General features: G+C 47.6%; 1 protein-coding gene across 1 annotated transcript in view; it reads right to left on the bottom strand.

Annotated features, from left to right (window-relative positions):
* Positions 1-3,449: 3,449 nt before the first annotated feature.
* Positions 3,450-23,701, bottom strand: part of LOC149352598 (cocaine esterase-like) — a 51,014-nt gene continuing 30,762 nt past the window's right edge. Inside the window, exons 2-10 of the mRNA XM_089581775.1 lie at positions 23,208-23,348; positions 21,040-21,184; positions 20,473-20,658; positions 12,570-12,763; positions 11,438-11,603; positions 10,295-10,488; positions 8,903-9,059; positions 8,083-8,212; positions 3,450-6,494 (exon numbers count right to left, since the gene is read on the bottom strand). Of these exons, the coding sequence (XP_089437901.1) occupies positions 6,098-6,494; positions 8,083-8,212; positions 8,903-9,059; positions 10,295-10,488; positions 11,438-11,603; positions 12,570-12,763; positions 20,473-20,658; positions 21,040-21,184; positions 23,208-23,348 (1,710 nt within the window). The 3' untranslated portion in view covers positions 3,450-6,097. The remainder of the gene's footprint in view (positions 6,495-8,082; positions 8,213-8,902; positions 9,060-10,294; positions 10,489-11,437; positions 11,604-12,569; positions 12,764-20,472; positions 20,659-21,039; positions 21,185-23,207; positions 23,349-23,701) is intronic.

The following is a 23,701-nucleotide window of genomic DNA, read 5'->3' on the forward strand; positions in this document are numbered from 1 at the left end:
GTCCTTTCGCTTCTCTTTTGCAACACAGCTTGAATGTAGGATGGGACGCTTCACTGTGCGGTAGACAGAGTAATAAAATGGGACTGACCGTCAGTTGAAAGCGGTTGTGCTGTCACGGTCTCCATAGAATGCTGCTTTTTTCACTCGTTGCGAGTTGATGTCTCCCGTAGCTCCTTGTCTTCTTCTCTACACCAACGCATGCTCTTCGTTGTTGTTGTTGTTAGCCTTTCAAAAGATGGCACATACCCACACTGGGGGATGCCAACTAATGTTGGTCGGTTGGTTGGCCTCAAATAAAATGGCACATATCCACTACGGGGGAGTGGCCAAGCCACAGGCAGTGAACTACTGGAAATGGGGCGCGTTAATAAAGGAGGATTAGGAGTAGTAACAGGGTATAGGCTGACTGATTGGGCGACGCAACGACACGGGACCTGTTAACTGGGAGATCGAAGACTGGCCGATGGCTTTATGTGCAAATTCGAATGAAACGCATGTAATGTTTCAATTTTGCATTGACTGAAAGAGAGAAAAAATAAAATCTAACACGCGCTCGCGCACCCGTCGTCTTTGTCGGCAGTGTTGCGGCACTGACGGTCTGCAGTTTCTTTTACAGCGATAGCTGCATAAAACAGTTTATCTGGGGTAAACGGTCCTTAATCAATGCAGTTTTCAAGACTGGGAGTTCAACATGTAGTGTGAGGGAAATCATTAGAAATATAATTAATGTTCGGCTAATTAGCCACATAACCGTGGCCGCTGTCTCGTTGTGTTGTGCCCGCCCGCTGAGCCAAAACCACACTCAGTGAAGGCATCATCCACGTTACCATCAGCGTCATGTTTTCAATAAAGCTGTAAAGGTTAAAAAAAAAATCACTCTGTATATAAACCCTTCGTTCTCAAAGACTCACCAAGTTTTACATATGGTAACGCATTGAATCTTTCTTTCTTTCTTTCTTTCTTTCTTTCTTTCTTTCTTTCTTTCTTTCTTTCTTTCTTTCTTTCTTTCTTTCTTTCTTTCTTTCTTTCTTTCTTTCTTTCTTTCTTTCTTTCTTCCTTTCTTTCTTTCTTTCTTTCTTCCTTTCTTTCTTTCTTTCTTTCTTTCTTTCTTTCTTTCTTTCTTTCTTCCTTTCTTTCTTTCTTCCTTTCTTTCTTTCTTTCTTTCTTTCTTTCCTTCTTTCTTTCTCTCTTTCTTTCTTCCTTCCTTTCTTTCTTTCTTTCTTTCCTAAAGCACGGTGGGTTCTTTCCTTCTTTCTTAAAGCACGGTGGGCCTGCCAAAAATTGCCATGGGCGACGCATTTCATGTCGTCCCGGCGGAGTATTGGGAAAAGCACAGTGGGATGGCTGCTAGAACGCCATGAAATCTCGCAGAGGTTTATGGTTGCCTCCTACCCGAACTGCCTGGCTGGCGTCGGACCAACTAGACAACCAGCATGCCCTGGTGCTCCAGGTCAAGGATATATAGAACTGTTGTGTCCCCTTATTGCTTTTGTGTGTGTGCGCCCCCGCATCCTCCTCCTAACGACCACTCGCATCCTCCTCCTAACGACCACTTGCCCCTCGTCGCACGCTGTCGCCAGATGCCCCCCCACGGTGCGCCCCCGCACCCTCCTCCTGTTCTGGGAAGCCACTCCCTCCCGTGGACGCTTCTCCGCTCCCTCCTTTCTTCGGGCGGCCAGTTCGGCTCCTGCCTCGGTCGACGCTGGTCGCACCCTCATCGGCTTTAAATAAACGAAGTCTAAAAGTACCGTGTGCGTCTTTCGCTGCATTCAACACAGCGACCGGACACGACAGTGGCGACGAGAAAGTGGATTCGACCCGCGCTACGCAACGCTATTGACAAGCCATGGCTACGCGAGGGTTTCCCAATCAGATACCAGAGTTCAACGGCTCATCGTGGTCATCGTGGGTTGGACGCCTTCAGTTCTACTTTGAAGCTAACAACATCACAGACCCAGCCTTGAAGAGGGCCAACCTGCTGACGCTGTGCGGGGAGCAGACCTACGATACTGTCTGCGCCCTTATTCAGCCAAGCACACCAGCGGCAGTGTCTTACGACGACATCGTAAAAGCGCTGCAAAAGCACTACGACCCAAGCAGCCGGGCTCGCTTCCAACGACGAGATCAACTGGGAGGAGAAACTGTGAGCGCCTACGTAGCCGCGCTAAAACGCGCCCTTGAAAGAGATCAGACAGGCTCGCTGCAGCGCCGCCTTGCGCGCTTTCTCTTCAAGCAGCACACGACGGTTCAGAGCACAACAGGCGAGACCCCCTCGAAAATGATGTTCGAGCGTGAAATGCGAACCCAGCTCACAGCCATCCTCCCCGAGCCAAAGGCAGAGACGTTCCGGGAAGAAAAAGCAATTCCGCGCTGCGGCACGCTTAATGAGGGGCAGCGCGTCCTCGCCCGACAGTTTCTGAAAAAGCCACGCTGGGAGGAAGCTACAATTGTCAGACGCATAGGCCTGCGCTCTTGGCTCGTCAACATACATGGCACAGTAGCACGCCGACATCTCAACCAGCTGCGTAGATTTACGACGCCGTCTGAGAGCTGTCCGCCAGCGGAGAGAACACGTGCACCATCTTCCCACATAGCCTGGCACCTCTTCCCGGAAGAAGAGACTTCGCCCAGGACAGACCTAGGAGACACAGCGAACAACAGCCAGCCTACAAGTGTTTCTCCCCCGAGCGCACAAAGCCAGCGCGCCTCCACGCGTGAGCGCCGACCCCCTGCACGATACCAGGCAACTTTCTAAGGGGGAAGGAAGTGTTGTGTCCCCTTATTGCTTTTGTGTGTGTGCGCCCCCGCATCCTCCTCCTAACGACCACTCGCATCCTCCTCCTAACGACCACTTGCCCCTCGTCGCACGCTGTCGCCAGATGCCCCCCCACGGTGCGCCCCCGCACCCTCCTCCTGTTCTGGGAAGCCACTCCCTCCCGTGGACGCTTCTCCGCTCCCTCCTTTCTTCGGGCGGCCAGTTCGGCTCCTGCCTCGGTCGACGCTGGTCGCACCCTCATCGGCTTTAAATAAACGAAGTCTAAAAGTACCGTGTGCGTCTTTCGCTGCATTCAACACAGCGACCGGACACGACAAGAACATTTAATATGTCGCTCTTTAATAAGGTGCTTTGCTCTCTCTCTCTCTCTCCATCCAGGAGAAAAGCTATCAATTCTTCACTCCAAAAAGGCTCTTTCACGCCACTGGGGGCAATCCACAATGACGCTGCAGCTGCAGTGTACATGTATGGATGCGAGCTTTTCACTCTGCTCGTTTTGGAGACGAAAACATTGCAGTTAGACGAACGCATTAGCACGCTAGCGTCTGCTCCAATCACTCTGGTTGCTCGGCAGTGATCGCAAAAAGTCAAGGTGGTGACTGTCTGTGGTAGTGCAGAGTCATGCTGTGCATGGAAGCACGTGTATTTTAGTATAAAAGAGACTTTGTTGAACTAACAATGTTGCTAAACTTTATTCATTTTTCTTTGTACATGACACAAAAAAAACATGTGAGAACATGTGGCAACAATGACTGGTGGAGCGGCAATATGAAACCCATGCTAAGGATATGTCATATGTACAAATATGCGTATGCAGAGAGAAATAGCGCTAAAAGGTTCGTTGTCTGTGTTAGAGCATTCTCCGGAGGCCAAGTCTCATGTAATGCACTCTTTATCTGCGTGACACGTGACTGGTAGGCCGTGTTTAGTAGAAAACCACTAGGAAATATTGCGATGAATAAATGCTACATGCGTTTTCGGGGTTGCGTTCCAAGTACATAGATCACGAGAACCTTCAAGTAATAGAGAAACAAACCTTGTTTCCTGACGCCAGTACATGCGAGATCGTTATTTCTTTTCTACGAAAGAAATAAGGGTAATGCCACAAACCTCCCTCGTTATACGCTTGCAGACGACGCGGCCTTCAATCGTATGACATGTTATTACACTATGGTACAAATTTCTACTCCTGAAAAATATGAAGGAAATTTTTAGTAAATTGGTTAGATAATTTCCTCTTGACAAATAGGGTAAAACACAAAATAGACACAGAGTCACTGCTCGTATTTATGCTTTAAGCACTGGTAAGCAAGTAACTATACACATCATTTTTCTGCAATAGGATGCACCATGGAGAAACCCCAAACGCTGTGGCTTCGAGGTACAGAGTGCATTGGGCAGTAGTTACATGACAAAACTTCGTAATGTGCATCACTGTTTTGTGTGCAGGAAGAATTAAAGGAAGTCAGCATTAACAGATATCGAAATGGAAGGAAAACTGTTTTATGTTCTTGTGTACCCGGCTAACGTGTTTCTTTCCTAGATGAATTGACCAAACTGCATTCGCCGAATGTAGGTAGAATGAGTTCGGAGCCGTCGCTTCGCTTATACGTGCCGTCGTAGTCAACAGGCACGGGTGCTTAGGAGTAAGAGCTGTCATTTGCATCAGACTCCACTAAGTGTAGGCGCCCTACAGGCGTGCAGCTCAAGAAGTGTCTCAAAACCGCGCTTGTCAACAGCCCGCTTCAGGGGCAAGAAAATTGCGCGAAGCGAAAATAGGCAAGTACCACAGGAAAGCCTCACTGCGATGGAAGCTTGACTACGTGCATTGAGTGTTTTGATGCAAGTGAACGTGGATTTGGCTAGAAGGTGAGATTCTTGTCAAAACCACCTGTTATGTATGCTAGTGTACTTCAGTCGTAGCTCATGTTCACAGTGAACATGGTGTACTCAAGTCCGCGGCTTGACAATGATGCGTGCGCAGACAGGCTTATGGCGGGGGAATGAGCCGCTTGTGACGGGCATTTTTAATAGTTTGGGCTAATAGTTGCTCACGTGTTATTACCATTTTTCTTGCCTGGAATGCATCCTTGTGCAAATACGAGGCTATACACGATAAATACTGCATAATTACTACCGCGTCTAGAAGACAGCCTTTGCCTCACTGTTCGACCTGCCATCATCCCAGTATAGTCTCTCTTTTGCCTATCCACTGCTATGTAATGGGGGAAAAAGCGCACACTTGTGACGGCGTGTACTGCCTGAGTCCGCTTCGTCGGCATGGCGCATACGCCTCATAGCAATCTTGTTCACATGACAGTGACAGAACTGAGTTGCTGTGAGCCTTCCAGGAAGAAAAAAAGAGGTACAAGAGCAATAAAATTTCGCAAACAAATGGTAGACCAGGTCAGGCTTTGCGACTCCAGGACAACTGTAAAGGTACAGCAAAACAGCTTTGTCTAGCACTGCCCGCAGACTTTTTCTTGCCTAAATGTTGTCCGATTCATCCAATTCCTAGTTGAAAGCATAACCACAGCCTTGATTCTGTCAGGTTCCAGTTTCCGTCTGCGCTTGTTTTCCACTGTTCCCTCAGCGACTTACGGGAAAAAGAGCTCATGCACTGTGTACTATCCATATTTGTTCACAGTACCCTCATTTTTTTTTTTGAGAAATTTAAGCTACGGCCAAGCTGGATTACATTTCTTGAGATGTGAACGCGGGAAATTACTTGCCGTCAAATATACGTCTTATTAGGAGAATCCAGCTAATTTACATTTCTTTCCCACGTGCCGAAGTTCAAGTACATAGACGGCACCTGTCATTCGCAGGTCACCCGAGCTGCCATTAAAAACAAGGTACCGGGGCTACCGTGATCATCATGTCTCTTCAGTGCAATCATGGCTGCTCCTTGAGGCGACGTTGTTTTGCTCGAATTGCTTAAATCAAGGCGTTTATAAGCTTGCTGCACCGATGCAGGCTCGCTTGAAACGTTTCAAGGGGGCCTGCAGGGTTGACTTGGAACAGCCGGAGCCTTAGTCTCCTCTTGGAAAAAACGAACAGAACAGTCGATGCCAGGCGGGCAATAGCATCGCACCAAGCTAGCTCGGGCTATCAGCACAGCAAGTGTGGAGTCCTGCTCATTTGCTGCATACTGTTCACAACCCTTACTGCGAGCGAGAAGTGTATGCGCACGCCTCTTCTTTTTTTTTTTCCTTTGGGGCACTCATCAGCGAGCGACCGAGCGAGGCGAGTACGTCGCAGTAGAGCCTGGCAGGACTTTGGTGCATCCGTCTTTCAGTATGCACCGGCGGAGTATCGTCGTCAGTAGAGCGTGGATCCTCCTGTGGACATGCGCGAGTTGTCCAGGTCGGAGCTGGCACGGAAGCTCTGGCTCTTCTTCTGGTTGTAGAGCACCACCAGCAGGACGATGAGGGCTAGTGCCAGCGCGATAGCCACGGCCACCATGCTCCAGGCCAGAGTTCGGTACAGCGGCTCCACGTAGCCCGGAGGCGTGGCGAGGGCGCCCGAGCGCGAGTCATCGCTTTCCCCGCCTCGCTGGCCCAGAAGCGCGGGCGAAATGCCGGACCAGAAACGCGTAGCCTCGACCCGGTATTCGGGGCCCGGCTGAAGAGACCGGCCGATGCGGTACGCCGACACGTTGCTGGGAGTCGCGCGCGGCCACGCCGGGTACTCGAAGTTTGGGTACTGTGGTGCCATTCTGCATGGGAAAGCATGAGAGAAGGCCAGTCAACGCTTTGCGCATGCCGAAAAACAAGCTGGAACCCTAGCAAAACGGAACACTGTTCTTGCAGAATTCCCCGCACTAGATGCAAGTCTTTTCTGTAGACTCCTTATTTCGAGTTTGCCACCGCTCTTTCAAACGTCCTCTGTGAACCGCAAAGCCACCAAGTCCTGTTCTCCCAACACGCGCTGAAGAGGCGCTGGAGTGGCGTTCCTCCGAGCTCTCTCAAATTATTTCAGGGTTGAGCCGACACGCCAGACTTGCGAAACATGGTGCAAGCTTTCGTTTTCTGCCTGCAGTGAGGTATTTTCACTGTTTTTTCCTCTTGGGAGACCGTGGAGACGACAAAGCCTCAGTCACTGAAAAAGAGAGCTTTTCAGCTGCATATAAGGGCTCGTGTTTTAAGAGAAACGCAGATGGACGTCAATCATGTCTAGCAGCAGCGTACGCATTAAGTGTACCAAGATGTTTCTTAAAGGTGCACTGAAGAGGAATCTGAACTTGTCTTTTTGCCGCGGGAACTCGATCTACACGTTCCTAGCATTCATAGAAACTGCGACTTATTGCCCTGTGTGGCCAATTTCCCTAATTAAATCGAATTAACGTCCGGCTCCCGCCCTTTTTTTTTTGAATTCTGCCTCGTACGGTGGGCGGAGTCGACCAACGCGTGGAGTGCCTTTCACCCAGTCCCGTGGCGGCTTGCCGCTCTGCCATCGGCGGAGTAATACGTAGTAGTCCGTAGTAGCAAATAGTCCGCGCGTATTTTTATTTCTGCGGGCTTATTTTGCGGCTATATTATCTGCGAATGAAACTATTTATTTATAGAAAACTAAAGAACAAAATAAAGCGAAAGCAAAGCCTCCACGGAGCTGGCTGAAAGGAACTTCACGCGTTGGTCGACTCCGCCCATCGTGCGAGGCAGAATTAAAAAAAAAAGGGCGGGAGCCGGACGTTAATTCGATTTAATTAGGGAAATCGGCCATACAGGGCAATAAGTTGCAGTTTCTAAGAATGCTAGGAACGTGCAGATCGAGTTCCCGCGGCAAAAAGACAAGTTCAGAATCCTCTTCAGTGAACCTTTAAGACAATTACGAAAGTGAGCGATACATGGTGGCCTTTCCTGCAGTGTTGTTTGTCCACAAATTTGCAATGCCTGAGATAAGCCTGAAAGTGACAGCGCCGCGACAATTTTAAGACAACTGTTCGCAAGAAAACTTCAGCGCTCTGTAAATTCAAATAGCAGAAGGTATGGTCGACAGGACAAGCGCTATTTCCAGAATGCTATACCAACTGGCCCAACAGTCAACTTTGTTAGCCATTATCTTAACCGTATACCCCACTAGGTGCAGAAGTGTTGCCTTTAAGTTGACAATGTGGATGTGCTTTCATTTTCGTTTTCAGGCATTTAACGCCTTGCGTGAATGCAGCTAAGATTACAATCAACCATCCTTATTTGCTGCACGTGGCTAGTAAAACTCTACTGCTGGAGCTGCCTGGCTTTGAATGCAAATAGCAAATCTGAGGATAGCGAAATTGGAAGGAGCCTTTCGTATACGATCCGTACCCGCTCTTGGCGAAGTCTGTCCAGAGGCTGATGATCCTGCTGCTGACGAGCGAGTCCAGGCTCGACAGCGGCCGCAGTCCATCGGCCGTCACGTCGAATAGGTAGATAAGCTCATCGCCGTTCGACACGCCTGCGAAATGGAAAATTTTGTGCGTCACTTTGTTAAGTTAAGTCCGCTTAGAAGAATGACATTCACACTTCACATGCGACTTTTTGCCGACACGAAGGCAGCACTAAAGTAGTGTGGTTCCTTAGTAGAGATTGTTGCTAATTTGTATAATTTGAAGTTATTAATAAAACCAATCCTAGCTCCATGGTACTAAGAATTATGTTCGGCTCGGTGAGCGAAGTCAATGATCGATAACTTGTGTACTTGACTCGTGAAACGCGCTTCGCTATTTCCACAGGAATCTTACAGCTAAAATAACTAAACTAAAATAATTAGTTTTTTTTTTGCGCTGAAATTCGTTATTCCTAATGTTTGGGTATGCGCAATGATATTCAATCCTCCAGAAATTTTCGACGACTCATGTCAGCAGACTATGGCATGTGCGCCTATTGCAATATGTACACCTAACACATTCGAGAGCAAGCGAAAGCTTGAAAAACCGTGTCAGTTTATGTGGACTACACTGCCTGCTCTCGTCTGGTCTGTGTCTGCACGCGCGGACGACGACTGCCATGGTGTCAAACTCAACGTCGAATATGAATAGAGTCAAAGGGGGCGCCAAGTGCTTCATCATTATATGCTCAGAAGGCGAGTGGCATCTGTGTCGTGTGGCGCGGTGCCTGTGTCGTTCGGAAGGTCCGGAGAACGCACCCAGGTCGTACGACTGCCTCTGGAAGCCCAGCCGTGCGTCCAACAGGCTGGTGTCTCCTCGGTACTCGAACACGTACATGTAGGTGGGTGCCTCGAAGCGCGAGTACTTGGCCAGCGCCGCCTGGTTGCCCGCCACGAACATGGCGTCTGTCGACATCTGCACAGAGCAAAAGAAGCATGAACGGGGGTCTGTCTGTGCGCACTAACCGCGACGTGACACTGCAGGTTTACATTTTGTGCGTAAAGCGTACATTTGCGTTTCAAGTGGAACGAGAAGCTGTGCGCAAGTGACCAACGAAGCTAGACGAGTGCCGAGACTTTATTGCTCAAGTTATACTTCTACGGTACGACGACTCCGACTCCGACTCCGGCGCTCTTAAAGGTGCACTTAAGAGGAATCTGAACTCGTTTTTTTGCCGCGGGAACTCGATCTACACGTTCCGAGCATTCTTAGAAACTTCGACTTATTGACCTGTATGGCCGATTTCCCTAATTAAATCAATGAACATCCGGCCCCCGTTTTTATTATTTGAATTCTCCCCGTACGGTGGGCGGAGTCGACCAACGCGTGACGTGCCTTTCAGCCAGCGCCGTGGAGGCTTTGCTTTCGCTTTATTTTGTTTTTTAGGTTTCCGTGAATAAATAGTGTCATTCGCAGATAATATAGCCGCAAAATAAGCCCGCAGAAATAAAAATACGCGCGGACTATTTGCTTGTACGGATTACTACGTATTACTCCGCCGATGGCAGAGCGGCAAGCCGCCACGGGACTGGGTGAAAGGCACTCCACGCGTTGGTCGACTCCGCCCACCGTACGGGGGAGAATTAAAAAAAAGGTGGGAGCCGGACATTAATTCGATTTAATTAGGGAAATCGGCCACACAGGGCAATAAATTGAAATTTCTAAGACTGCTCGGAACGTGTAGATTGAGTTCCCGCGGCAAAAAGACGAGTTCAGATTCCTCTTCACTGCACCTTTAAGGAGTCAACTATGGGTGAGACAGCCACCACACCTTTCCTCCTCTTCCTCTAAGGTTCAGTATAACACGACAAACCACCACTGTATGTCTCAGCCGTATACTGCGCTAGCACTTATTGCTTCGGTGGAACTAAAGGCAGCTTATTGAGTCAGTCTTGCAGCAAACCCCACAACACTTGTTCATACACAAGCGGTATGCACATCAACAGTTGTTTTTATATGTATACATCACAAAACGCATTCATCATACATCGTGCAATAGGGGCACCTCTGATGAGGCTGTACTGGACGCCGGACTGGCACTATAAACACCACTCATTCAAAAAGCGTTAGGGAACCAAGATAGAAATATATATTTGAATTTATTTCTATTCCGAAGGAAATGAGAACAAGCGAGGTGTAGAGTGGCTTACGTTGATGAAGGCCCTGATGATTGCACCGGTGTCCAGCGGGTTGATGTCCCGGAAGTAGGTCTCGTCCACAGAGTCCACGACATCTGGTGGAGGCCGACTGTAGCGCAGCGCGCTGCTCAGAAATCGCGGGAGCAGCTGGTCGCGCACATAGGTGGCGCTGCGAGCCGACCGGTCCCTCAGGTACGCAGACAGCACTGGAAGCAGAAAGGGGGAAATAAACAAATGCTGATTACACTGTTGGTTTGCGAAAAAGAAAACAACGGCCTTTTCTCTCAGGGAAGTGCCGCGTTTTGACTCGCCCAGTCAAAAACTGTTAGCCGGTGACTGGCATGTCGTTCTGTGAAAGTGTCCCGAGAAATTGCTTAATTCATGCTGCATACATTAGCTTCTTTCAGTGGATAGCTAGCGGACAGATTGCCGGTCTGGTACCGCTGTGAAAAAAAAAAATCTAGAAAATGAGTATTGCCTATTCCTATGAACAGCCTAGCTTTCACTCGCGCGAGTAAATATCTACTGCCATGTACTCCTCTCTGCAAACCAGTTATAGCTGGGAACAAGAGCTGTCCAATTTACGTGACAGCCCTTGCGCAGCATAAAAGTATACTGGCCGAACTGACCGGGTATCGACGTACGTTGACGAGACAAAGAGATGTCAGTAAGGGACGAAACTGAACCTACTCTGCGCATCAGTGCATATGTGCCTTCCATGCGCATATGCACTGATGCGCGGATAAAAAATTCTCAAGGCAAGCAGAGACAGTGCAGTAGGTGAGCTGCTGTCGGAAGCTCCCCTTGCGAGCAAGACGTATGTACTTCAAGTAGATTGACTCCACGTTCAATTCTGATTAACAGATGCACGCATCAATATACCGTCCTTTTGTAAAAATTTTTCAGGCCATTGGATTTACTTATCGGCTCTACAGTGCTGCTCGTACTGCCTGTCTCGAGATACAGATCTCTGGAGGGTGAAGAGATCGTCCTGCCTCCCCGCCGCTGTACAGCTTTGAAGTGTCAGGGACGTTACCAGTGCAAGTTCCGCGACGCGGCGTGGTAACAAGCCTGGCGGTCTGGCAGAAGTTTGAAACAGACACCACGTGCCTCGCCCGATCAGTACCAGCACGACGTCGAAGTGCATCAACTCACCGGGGAAGAAGAAGGCGGTCTCGTCTTTGTTGACGCCGGCGATGAGCGGCACTCGGCGGAACTCTCCGCGTTCGAGCAGGGCAGCTGGCTCGTCCGGCAGGAACGCCCCCTGCGGGTTGAACTTCTCCACCACGGGCGCCGTCCGCACCGGGAAGTCACCGAACACCTGTGTGCAGCACACCCGTAGTCACGTCAGGCTCCCCGAGCATATTCTACTGATATGAGCACTGTAGGCCGTGTGCATTCCGCCGCACATGCCACTCGCGTGGTGTAAGGCCTTATCGGGCCATGTTCGTGTGATAGCCTAAGAGCCCCATGGGACGAAAAGCCGGCGGTCTCACACGCTTGTCACCTTGGCAAGGTTGGTATACGGAAGAGCCAGCTACGACCTGCCACCTGTCACGGTTGGCAGGTTGCAAAGTGAAGAGAGGGAAATGCTCCTTTCCACTTGTTGAGCTGAGCAATCTTTATTAAATGGAGCTGACACAAGGACCCATTCATGAGTGAAGGGGAGTATGTGTGGTCGTGCAGGGCAGCTCACAATTATGATATCGTATTGTCACAGATAATGGTAATTAGGTGCCCTCCAAGTTTCTTCCACAAAGAAAGGATAACCCCATAATTCTTTGAGATATTTTTTTCTGCGCATATATGTACTGCAGGCGCACTGCTCAGGATAGAAGTGCGACTTATTCATGAGTTTTTTATGCTTTACTATTTCCCAATATGCTCAAGTTCCCGCCCAACTTCCCTGTGAGCAAATGTTGCATTAGCTTACCAGTTGTTTTCATGCCTGCGAATGCTGTTTGTTTATGGCGTATAACGTGCGCATATTTACAAAGCGTCGTCTGGCGGTCCGCTTCTGTATAGCGTAGAGTTCGGTACACAAGAAACAGTGCCCGTAAAAGTGTTTGTTCATTCCCTTCATTATAGCCCCGCTGGCTTGTTCCAGCCATCGAAATTATAGCTTCTTAACTTCATTAACTTCATTCGGAATGGGCGTTGCCGATAACCAGTTCTTCGCAAAATCCCTGGGTAACGCGACAGCCTTTGCAGAGCCCGTGAGTAGCGCCGTCGCACCGTTCAGAGGAATGTTGGAGAACGGAGCGGAAAGAAGGGATATCTCACGCACCTTACTCTCCTGCTGGATGCGTAGGAACTCGCTGCTGGGCGTCTGCATGAGGCAGTCGATGAGGGCGAACGAGGGCCCGTCGGCGGGGCAGCCCGCGCCCTGGGCCACGGTGCGCTTGAACTGCGCCGGGTCAGGCTCTATGCTCCAGTCGCTCAGCGGGCTGCCGCTCTCGGCGATGGCGCGCGCGAACAGCCCTGCGCGCCAGGAAGCGGGTTAATCCTAGGGGGTGGGAAGGAAGCGGGTTAATCCTAGACGCGCGGACGCTCGCTGGGAACAGGAGGAGGTCAGTGAAAAACGCATCAAGTAGACCTCACGAGCCGATTAGTCAGCTACTCCAGGCATCGCTGTGACCCCAATTATACTGCTGTTTTGTAGAGTTACTCAAGCACCGCAGGACCTGGTGTGAAATAAGCCACTATAGACACCTACCTTTAAGATTCTTATTGTACAGTGGCCGCTGACAAGCGATCAGTTCTTTCCTCAGGCTGTGTACAGAACTGGTCAAGGTTAGGTTATGTCAAGTTAAATATGAGTGGTTAACTGGACATATTGCGGCACAATGCGCCCTAAAGGAGTATACTGCAAGGAGTATGAAGCAGTATACTGCTTCATTTACCTAAAAGCTCTGGCACAACTCCTTTCTACGCGGCGGTGCCTCTGAACAGAAAGTCGGACACAGTCATTAGAAAGTACTATTACAGCCTGGTGCTCTTAAAGGCTTACCTAAGTTTCTCTGGAGTACTCGTTTACATGACTATTCCCAAGAGTGCTGGCTCACCCCTCTTGCTGCACTCAGCTACGGCGGCTTCTGGTGGCCCACTTCACCTACATGATGGGTAACCATCATACCGCCCCGAACACATGCATCAGCCCACCCAATATAGCCAGTGATCCGAAACTGGGACGCGTATTAAACTTCTCTCTTTCTCTTCAGAGAATATGATCAATAAACGGCATGTGATCATCGTCTCGTATACCTACAGCGCCCCGACAGAGGAAGACCTTCACAATGAAATTGCATGCGCTAATTCATCTGGCGCTGATTTCCCAAAGGAAGACGCGTAAAGTAGACAGAACCATGCTCGAAAGCAGGAGAGACAATAAATTTTGCAAGTCTGGCCGCATGGTTTGACTCATAAGAAACAAAAACTAAGACAAGCTATGTAGCAGAAAACAAGCCTAACTCAGCGCTATACAAAACCCAGCCTGATATATTTTCATGAACTGGCCTATGGAATCAATGTGAAGACAAAATGTTACCAAACTGGCAGAAAAGCAATCGGAAACCGTGACACTAAATCTGTATGCAGTGAGTTCAATGCCTTCTTCTGTTGCTGACTGCGATAAAGTAAATAACTATATTTCGACTTGCTGAAGCGGTTATACAAAGGAAGGAAGCTGGATTTTAGTTATAACAAGAGCAATACCGTCCAGGTGATTTTCGATCCAAGTAAAAATAGCATACTCGATGTCGTTCTGCTGATCTGTCTGACCGAACGAAGTCACTAATGAAACTGCAAATAAGTTCTGACAAAGGACACTGACCACTAATTATTTCCAGAATATACGCAGAGCAACATGGCAGAGCAGGACGGGGGGGGGGGGGGGGGGTGACGTTTTAAATGTAATAGGAAAATGAACTTTAAGCTAAAAGGCAGCGCCAAGATGGTGTCGGCTTCTTTAGCATTTAATAAAAAAAAATTGGCAGGGCGACCATGAAACCTGTTTCGAGAAAGCTGCAGCAGTTGAATTTATCCTCGATGATTGCTTTGATACTTTTAGACCAATGAATGCTTTAACTCTAAGCTGAGGCTTCGCACACGCGACAAAATTTTCGTGTAGGGTGAAAGTGAACAAGTGGCTGGTAGATGGCGCTTTTGGAGGGTGTATAGGGTTCACTCGCAGAGGCTTCATACGGACGACGCCGGCATTTTTACCAGGTGCCTCTGGTACTGATATCGCAATGAAGTTAAAGCGCTGGGTTTAATCAAATTCAACGATCAGTGTACTCAGAGGACAGTATTCCTATTCTTAAAAAGCGAAGATAAAATTTGCTACACCACTTTTATGTTCTGTTTGTGGTTGCCTGCCGCGCCTATAATCGCAGTTCATCTTTCTCCTCAACGGCGTTCAGAGACGGAATTTTCGTTCTGGGGCCTTTCTAGTTGGCACGGATCACGTGTAATACATCAAGCTGAACTTAGATCATTTTCCCGCCGTAGTGCCTGCCTGCAGTCAGGCAAATTACGCGCAAACACGTTCTTCCCTCGACAAACAGCGCTTTGCTTCCTTCCGAGTTCTGACCAGCCAGTTTTCAGAGTATATAGCGCCTTCCATCAGAGTCAAACTATGTGCATTGTTATTACTTGCTACCAAAAAAAGAAACCTTGTACGACATCTGACCGAAGCAGACCGAGTTTGCAGTTCTGTCAAAGAAACATGCGTGTACCCATCGAATTTCGAAGAACAAACTCCAGCGCAAAACTAGGCAAGTCCGCTAGCAGGTGCGCTCCCACACAGCGCTTTCAATGCATGATTGCGTTCCATCGCATGGGCTAATAAATAAAGAGAAACGTTTTTGCAGGCGCAAGGTGCCCAGCACGCCGTGCAAGCCTTTCCGTTTTTCTTGAGCAGTGGCAGCCCAGTGACCGAGAATAATGAAATGACAGCAGACCCATTACCGGCGCTCATAAACACTCATCTCTAGGTCACGATAAAATCAGCTATGAGTGTCAGAGCTCCCGCTCTTGTCTTACGCAGCTCTGCAATTCTTTAGGAGTGTGTGGGCAAGTCCCCTACGCATGGAAGCCGGCCAAGGGTGTTCCTGTTGTTAAGTCTGGCAGGCAGCCAGCAAACCACGCCTCTTTCCTGCTTACGCATAGCTCTGCTCAGTTGCGTCTGAAAGCTGACAAAAGAAATGAATCACAAAGGGATGACGTGGGATTGCAACACTGAAGCGTGCGCTGCCGAGAAATCGGTGGTGATCGCAAAAACGAAATGGCTGAGAAGAACGAAGAAAGCAGCTATTCTTTTATGCTGACATTAACGACATATCTAATTGCGGTATTAAAGGGAGTATGGCTATGGGCCCCGGTTAATCTGCGTTCCTGCCAATTAATCACAAAAAGAAAACAGCTGCTTGTTTCTTCCTCATACATTGGCTGAAGTAGACGACTGTAAGTATTTGGTTGTGACTGTAGCTTCTACGCTGTTCTGGAATCCGTATATTGCTTCTTTGTGTTTCTCTCTTCCCCTAAACTCTTCTTTTTTGGAGAAAAACTTAGAACGTCCATACTAATGTTAAATTACAGCTGGATTATACATGTATACAGGGTGTTTCACCAAAGACTTTACACAATTTTTAAAAATAGACTATTTGAGTTAGAACAGCCCTACTTTCGGCAAAGCATTGCCATCGGTGTATTCATCAGAATACAGCTAAGACGCGCTAACTAGCGCGCTGGTTAACTGTTATTGCATAGTTCACTTTTTAACTATTAATGTTAGGCTCCTCAATTACTGAGGGGCGTGTAGCCCACCGTAATTAATATCCATATCAGTTTCTAGAATTCCGAAAACATGGTTACCCGCGACGCTGCGACCCAACGAATTTTGGCTATTTCGAATAGTTAGGGCACTGGAGAGTTTGCTTTGCCTGCAAGCTTTCGGAAAAGAGGTATTTTTGCGCGATGTAGCCAGAATATATTGGGCCACAGCTCCGAAGGTAACCGCATTTTCGAATTCTAAAAACTGATATGGATATTAATTACGGTGGGCTACGCACCCCTCACCAATTAAGGAGCCTAACAATAATAGTTAAAAAGTTAACTATTCAATATTAGTTAACCAGGCTGCTAGTTAGCATGCCTTAGCTGTGTTCTGATGTACTACACCTTTGACAATGCTATGCCGAAAAAAGCGCTCGTCTAACTCAAAAAGCCTATTTTTAAAAATTGTGTAAAGACTTAGGTGAAACATCCTGTATATGCACAGGGTCCCTGAACGCAGCTAATTAAGTCCCTCGAAAATACCCAAAGAAATAATTGCGCGAATATGTGTACTGTTTATTCACACTCAAACCGCCGGCACGCGACTTTATCATTTTTTTTTTTTTCGCGACGCGAGATGAAACAAGACTTATCTCGGTTGATCGCGGCCGCGCAACTGCTTCCTTGTTCCAGATTGCTGTAGTTGGTTTTTGGTGCCTTAGCTCGAAGTTTCCTAGCCGGCTTGAAATTGAGAGCAGCCGAGAGCAGCGGGGATTCTGTTCGACGACCGCCGAGCACGCTTGTTGCTATCGCCGCCGCCGAGTCATTCAGTTCTTTGTGGGCGCAGGTCAGCCCAATGAGCAGTTTCTTTTGGAAGACGTCTTCGTTGTCTCCCTGTCTGCCGGACGGCCCACTATGTGACAACAGCAATTACGTTTATATCTAACGAATTCTTAAGACTTGACTCTTGCCAGAATTATGAGGAGCAATTGCGCACAAACCGCCGAAAATGCGCATCAAGCAAGTACAAGTAAGCTAAACTGGGCTAGTCGGAGCAATTGCATCTTCGAAATACGTAGCGCGAAAAACAAGACACAGGTAAGGTGAAGACAGGACACGAGCGCCAGGACAACGCCAGGACAGGACACGAGGACACGAGCCAGGACACGAGCGCCAGGACGAGCGACAGGACAAGTACGACTTCAATTCCTTTCTCGCCAACAAAAGAATGAGCTAGAAATAGATCCGTCACCTGACCTCATGCCTTTTGGAATGAGGCATAGAGGACACCACCACTTAACTCGCTAGCCACCTTATAAGCTCGAAGTGACGCATTTGAGTTTTATAGACCTTATGCAAAAACTGGCGCCCCCTTGCGTTGACCGCGCGCGTTTCCGCCATGTTGGGGGCTTACGGATACCGCATTATATGGCAGTGCGGGAATAGCGACGCGCACGCTGGCATTTATCATCGTCCAAGATGCTCAAATATTACTCTGTACCTTGCTGTACACAAAGAGGACTCACGGATAACCAAGGAAACAAGGTAAGAGTGCTAGCTTCGTGCACTTTTTTTATTTCTCTCCTGGAGCACGATGCGAGGCAGCAGGAAGCCCAGTGGTTGAGCATCCGCCTCGCATGCGGAAGGTGCGGGGTTCGATCCCCAGCGCCGCCGGGTACCCACCGGTGATACAATGGGTGCTAGCTTCCCCTATAGCCTGGTGCTCGGCTTATTCGGGGTGAACTACTTGGGAAATGGGTCTTTCACCCCACCTTGAGCGAAACGAAAACACCTTGTGCCATGGCGCTCTTTGACCGCTGATGCCCTTGCGCCATCAAAATTCACTATCATCATCATTTTCTTCGCACAGTACCGTACTGGAATGATGTATTAATAATATTTTCTTGCAGCTGTTTTTACTATGTAGTTTTAGACACCTTTCGATGTAGTTTTTCAAGCTCTCACATTTTTCTTTAGTTTTATTTTTTGCTTGAATCCAAGGCTCCACTGTATGACTAATTAAATAAATCAACCTATATCTGCGTAATAAAACCCTAAACCGCAATATGCTTGAACGACAACACCTCAGCTTGCCAGCGACTAGAAGGGCGCTCTTCAATACGGTTTATTCAGAGGTTTCAAGGATAGAATGCAGTAATGAATTGTAGAACCATCTGTTGAACCATCACTATGAATGCAGTAATGAATCATGACGTTTATTCAGAAACGCCCGAAATAATAGATCCTTTACGAATTATTGATTAGACCGCGGAAATTGCCTGGATACACCCATTTCTTGAAATCATCGTCTGTCCGACGCTATTTCGTTCCAATTTGGCGAGATTGCTCATCTAGGTTTAGAAAAGGAAACTTATGGGAGTCCTGAACGAACTGCGGCACGACAGCCGAAGGCAGTCAAGAGCCTTGCTTAACAACGCTTTCACATGCATCCTACGGATAGCGGTCTGACACTTCAGCAGTGAATGTCCTCGCAGCTACGTGAAAATAAAAGGGCCCTAATAAAAATTTTGACTTTGTGGTTTCATTTTAGGCTGCAAAAAGGAACTCGTGCTGTTTCTCAATACGCCATTATCAATGGCGGCACACTTTACGCTGCCGAATCTTGTGCTGTTTCCCTGTGCACAGAAAGTATACTAGAAGCTTGTACATGGAGGAAAAGATATGAGTCGAGAGTGGAGTGCGACGCGCCAGCGGCCAGTAACTGAGTAAAAAGGAAAGGGAAAGAAAAAAGCGAAGCCATGTAGAGTCACCACAAGAATTATTGCCGTGGGTTAATTTACCAACTGCACAAAGCTACCTGTTGGACATAACCGACACAAGCATAAGGTCACAGTCACTGCTGGTGGGGTCTACAGTTTCTTCTTCTCTCTTTTGTAAACCTCGGGACTGACTTTGGAATTACCGAGACAAAGCGCATAAGAAGGGGAAACGGGTCTAAAAGCAGCACACTGTAAGTCCGATTCTCGCGAAAGTTGTTTTTTTTTCTTTCGGCTAACACCGGTACAACGGGAAGGAATCCCAAAATCGAAACTGTACTCTTCACCTCATCCGTTTGTCTCCTGCGCAAAATTCAGCTTAATATCCTCTGTACACCGGCTAGGGCGTATCTACCATAAGTAGGACACACCTTCAAGTTTCAGCTGTCCAGAACACTGCGGCAATCTCTCCTACTGTGTCTTTTGCCCATTAGGCACATAATCACCATATTACTCCTATCCGCCCCCTCTTTCGTGAAGTGCTTGGCTCACCTCAGACCGACAGCGAGACCAGCTGGCCTCTGTGCGGCAAGCGCGTTACCATCTGAGCGGCTAACACAGAATCTGTGCTTTAAAGTGCAACTCTCTCCCTCTCAGTCAAACAGGACATCTGATCACATAGAGAAAACGCAGCCCTTCAGAGACGGGAAAGAAGCACCGCACAAATGAGGGGGCCCACATCTTCGGTGATAGTTTCCCTTCGCCTCACACCTTTCACTGGCGTCATCTCGAACAATTTTAACGATAAGCTCTCTTATCGTTTTAAATAAGCGTGGCCAGCAATGGCACAGTTACTCGAGATTAAGCAACGGCAGAAGATCTTGTAATATTCGTAGACATAAAAACTTTTCGAAATAGGAGCCGCCGCTGAAATCCTGAACTTACGGCGCGTCATAACTGCTTGACTTGCACCCTGTGTTGAAGTGCCTGGGCATCACTTCACCATGTGTTGCACTCAGAACCCCTCAACACGTGAAGAAGTAGTTGCCTTGGTCTGAAGATGCAAATGCCTAATACAGTAGATAGATAAAGTTTTTTGCAACAATAGCCCTTCTGAATACAGAGATTTATGTACAAAGAGGAGAATAATTCAGAAAAACCTGCATTTAACATTCGTCATTTTACATGCCGTGCATATTATGAGCCGGCACTATAATGATCGCGACGCTGTTCATGACATTTAATTCCTCACGGTCGACATTAATCATCAAATGCCTAATCTGCTCGCTCAAGTTACGAGCCCTTATTGTGGAAAGTCCTTAGTTACAGCGGCGAGTTTGTTTGGACGAAGATGATGAGAGTGAATAAAAACTCTATACGTTTTTTTTTTGGCGTTTCGTTCGCATTCAATTATATTTTTAAAATTACGTCCACACAAAGTTCCAAACTACTGAATAACTTGTATTCTATGCGCTGAATGCGGTTGTTTATCAAACAAAATTAGAAGCAGCAATAAAATCGCTTCTCTGCCTCTTCTATAGCATGAGGCAGCTCAAGAACGATCTTCATGCGTTTGTGCCACGCTAACCAAGTTAGGGAACGCTGCTTTGAGACGCGTCATGGTACTTTCTACTCGCCTTTTTGGTCCGAAGCCTTTTTTTTTCTGGTCATAGCTACACACAGAGACCTGGTGCGTACCTTGGCTGAGGGGCGATAGGATGTGCAGGAAGACGCTGACGGCGCCTGAGCCCTGTCCAAACAGCGTCACTTGCGAGGGGTCGCCACCGAACTGGGCCACGTTGTCGCGCACCCATTTAAGTGCTAGATTCTGGTCCAGCAACCCTAGGTTGCCCGGGCAGACGCTGTCGCCAGTGCTGAGGAAACCTGCGGTATACAGAGCCACATGTATCAATGGGTTAAGCATTTCGTCATTTGTAATGAGGAAAACATCGCGATATTGTGAATTCACAGGTGTGCCTAACCACTACAGTCACAAAATAGTTAAGTTAATGCAGCGAAATAAGGCCACAATTCTTTCGTCATACAAACTTCATCATACGTGTTGTGGAGCGTACAGAGCGATGCTTTCTGTTCATAGAGACTGAGCGAAGTTGTAATGAAGCTAAATTAACTTGACCAATTCTTTTTGCAGACATCCTGGCAGTACGTCAGTATACTACGTAAGCAGTTGCGCAGACAGCGCAGACATTTTTTTTATCAACTGCAGCCTGTCAACCTTCGGATGCAAAATGCAAAGGAACGCACCGAGAATGCCGAGCCTGTAGTTTAAGGTGACTACGACAACGTCCTTGTCGACGAGCTTCTGCGGCCCGTACTGGCTTGCCGCTCCGGTCTCGAAGTTCCCGCCGTGCACGAACACCATCACCGGGTAGGAGGGCGTCTGGCCATTCTGCGCAGCAGCGAAAATTTGCAAAACTAATGACGATATTCGCAGAGCAGGAAATTCTAGCTGGCACAAGTCCTTATTTTCGACTTTTATTAATTGCGTAGGGGAGGAAGGGACGTTGTGGCAATACACGTTTTCTAACATTCGAACACGTTTTTAACAGAAGCACAAATGTTAATTTCGAAAGTAACTTGAAAGTTATCCATCTAATACGAATGAAGACCGGAAAATTGCAGTAAGAAGTTTGTGCTGTACGTCGAGATAATTTATAATTACTGTCCTTGAAAATGAAAGTTCTTATGTAGTGATTACCTTTTCCTTTTGCTTTAAAAGGTCATTCCTTTTTCTTGCTGTACGAGTAGTTCTTATCAGTAAATAGATGTGATGTTTCCGTTGTACCAAGGTCCTGTGTGCAAAAAATGCTGCCCGCATAGCTCTGCAATAAAGCGAGTCGGCTTAACAGTTAAGAGCCAAGTACTTCGTGTTCTAAGTATTCTAATGCGAGATTATGAGTTTCCATTGGAAGCCAGTCTATTACAGCGGAAACTGCTCAAAGAGAGTACTACCCGCTTACTAGGTTATGCAAAAGTATAAATGAGTAGCATTTTGTTACTTGATTTACACTCTGTTTGGTGATCAATGGGTTGAAAAAGGCCCTTAGAAAATTTTCATTATTTCTTTGCAAGACTAAGCCACATGATACACTGAGTGAACGAGGTATTAGGCGATAAATACTAGCCACCCCATCCCAAAAGCGACTCACAGTGTTTCGCGGTTATTCGGTTATTTAACGTTTGGTGACACCGCGATACTGCGATGTCAAGCTTCAACTGGGCTCACCCACAATTAAGACGGACTTTAGTTTTGCGGCTGCAGCTAGTATGCGAACAAGCTTTGATGGTTAAAATTTTTGGGCCAGATTCAAAACACTACTCACACATCCTCATCCGTACGATTGATTTGTAACTGGCTGGCGTTCATGCACTAGCCATTCATCACATCTGGCCAGACGATGGCTATAGCATACCAGGAAATCATGAGTAAATCACACGTGCATAAACTACTAAGCCCCTTGGTATGACTGAAACAGCGCAAGGACGAAGACCAAAGAAGAGAGCAGAGGAAAGAAGGAAACAGGCAACACAGCGCTGCCACGGACAACACAGCATGCATAACCAACTCGCCCATCAGTTCGTGCTTTCAAACTAAGCACCTTGTTTATGTTTACACTTCTCAAACAACGTCATGAGTTTAAATTCAGCGCATATTATACACTTTCTAGTTAAAGGACTCAGACTAGTTCGCTGATAGCTTTTTATGGCGCAAGGACATCCCAGAGAAGGAGCGCCAAAGCCTGACTCTTTAATGGAGGACTCCGGCTGCACTCGCAGGTTTTATGTAGTTTTCCTAGTTCGTACTGAAACAGCAGCAGTTGGAGTGTAATAATGTACCACTTTGGTAAGATTTCAATTCAGATTATGTGGCGGGAGTATTCACCACCTGAACAAATTACTACACGCTGCAGCTTCAGCAACTGTCTATGTGTTCAGCGTGCGCAGCTTTGTATCGTAGCTTAATTTGAATCCATTGTCACCTCAGAGTGCACAGACGTAACATTTATAGCGCAGATTTATATTCTATGTGCATATAAAAGCGCAAGGAAACGGGATGCGTTATCTTTTGGCGCTCTTAGAGGACGATTTTTCTGTGCGGGACTGGCAGGAGGTCCAACACTTTTGTTAATATGTGGCACTAGCGGAGAGATTGCCATCAAAATTGCCGCTCGAAATTAAATAACGCGTTTTGTCACGTCGGTTAAAATATTTCCATCAAAAGAGCCGGAACTAACTTGGTGCTACGAATTAATTTTCTTACGCATAAACTCAGAGTTAAGCCATGTAGTTCGTCATCACGGTGAAATCTTAGTGCACGATTCAGTGGCGTCGAGAAGCTGCGCGAACGCATCCACTACTGTCGGGCATGCTGAGGAAATGCTCAGGCAGCGTAAACAGCATCTGTCACTTACCCTGTACCCTGGTGTGTAGATATTAAGGAAGAGACAGTCTTCGTTGCCGACAATCCTGCCCCGGTAGTCGAACTGCGGGCACGCCGACCGGAATGCAGTCGCATCCAGCACTGAACTCCATCCAGGATGGATCACGGGCGGCTGCAAGACAGGAGGCCACATAGCGTGTACGCTTGAGATAAATGATGTTGTGTGGGGGCCCAGTACACAGTGTTAACGTTAAAATGCCACTTGGCAATTGTGAACTGTTTCAGAGGAGCATAATCCAAAGTACGTCAATCGTATTCAACGAAAGTTATTGTCGGGGGACAGATGTCAGTGAAATTTGAAGATATTCACTCTGACGTCTGCCGATCACCATCATGGGATAGTCGCATTTTGCTGGTGGCACTGGAAACCTTTGCTTGGTTGTTAGTTTCATTATAAGCCCTTTGCTTGTGAACGAGTTCGCATTACAGGCCGGAAAATCTAAACAAGAAATAGCAGCCACAAGC

This window comes from Amblyomma mixtum, chromosome 3 (assembly GCF_055824585.1).
Source record: "Amblyomma mixtum isolate Tamu chromosome 3, ASM5582458v1, whole genome shotgun sequence".
Lineage (NCBI taxonomy): Eukaryota > Metazoa > Arthropoda > Arachnida > Ixodida > Ixodidae > Amblyomma > Amblyomma mixtum.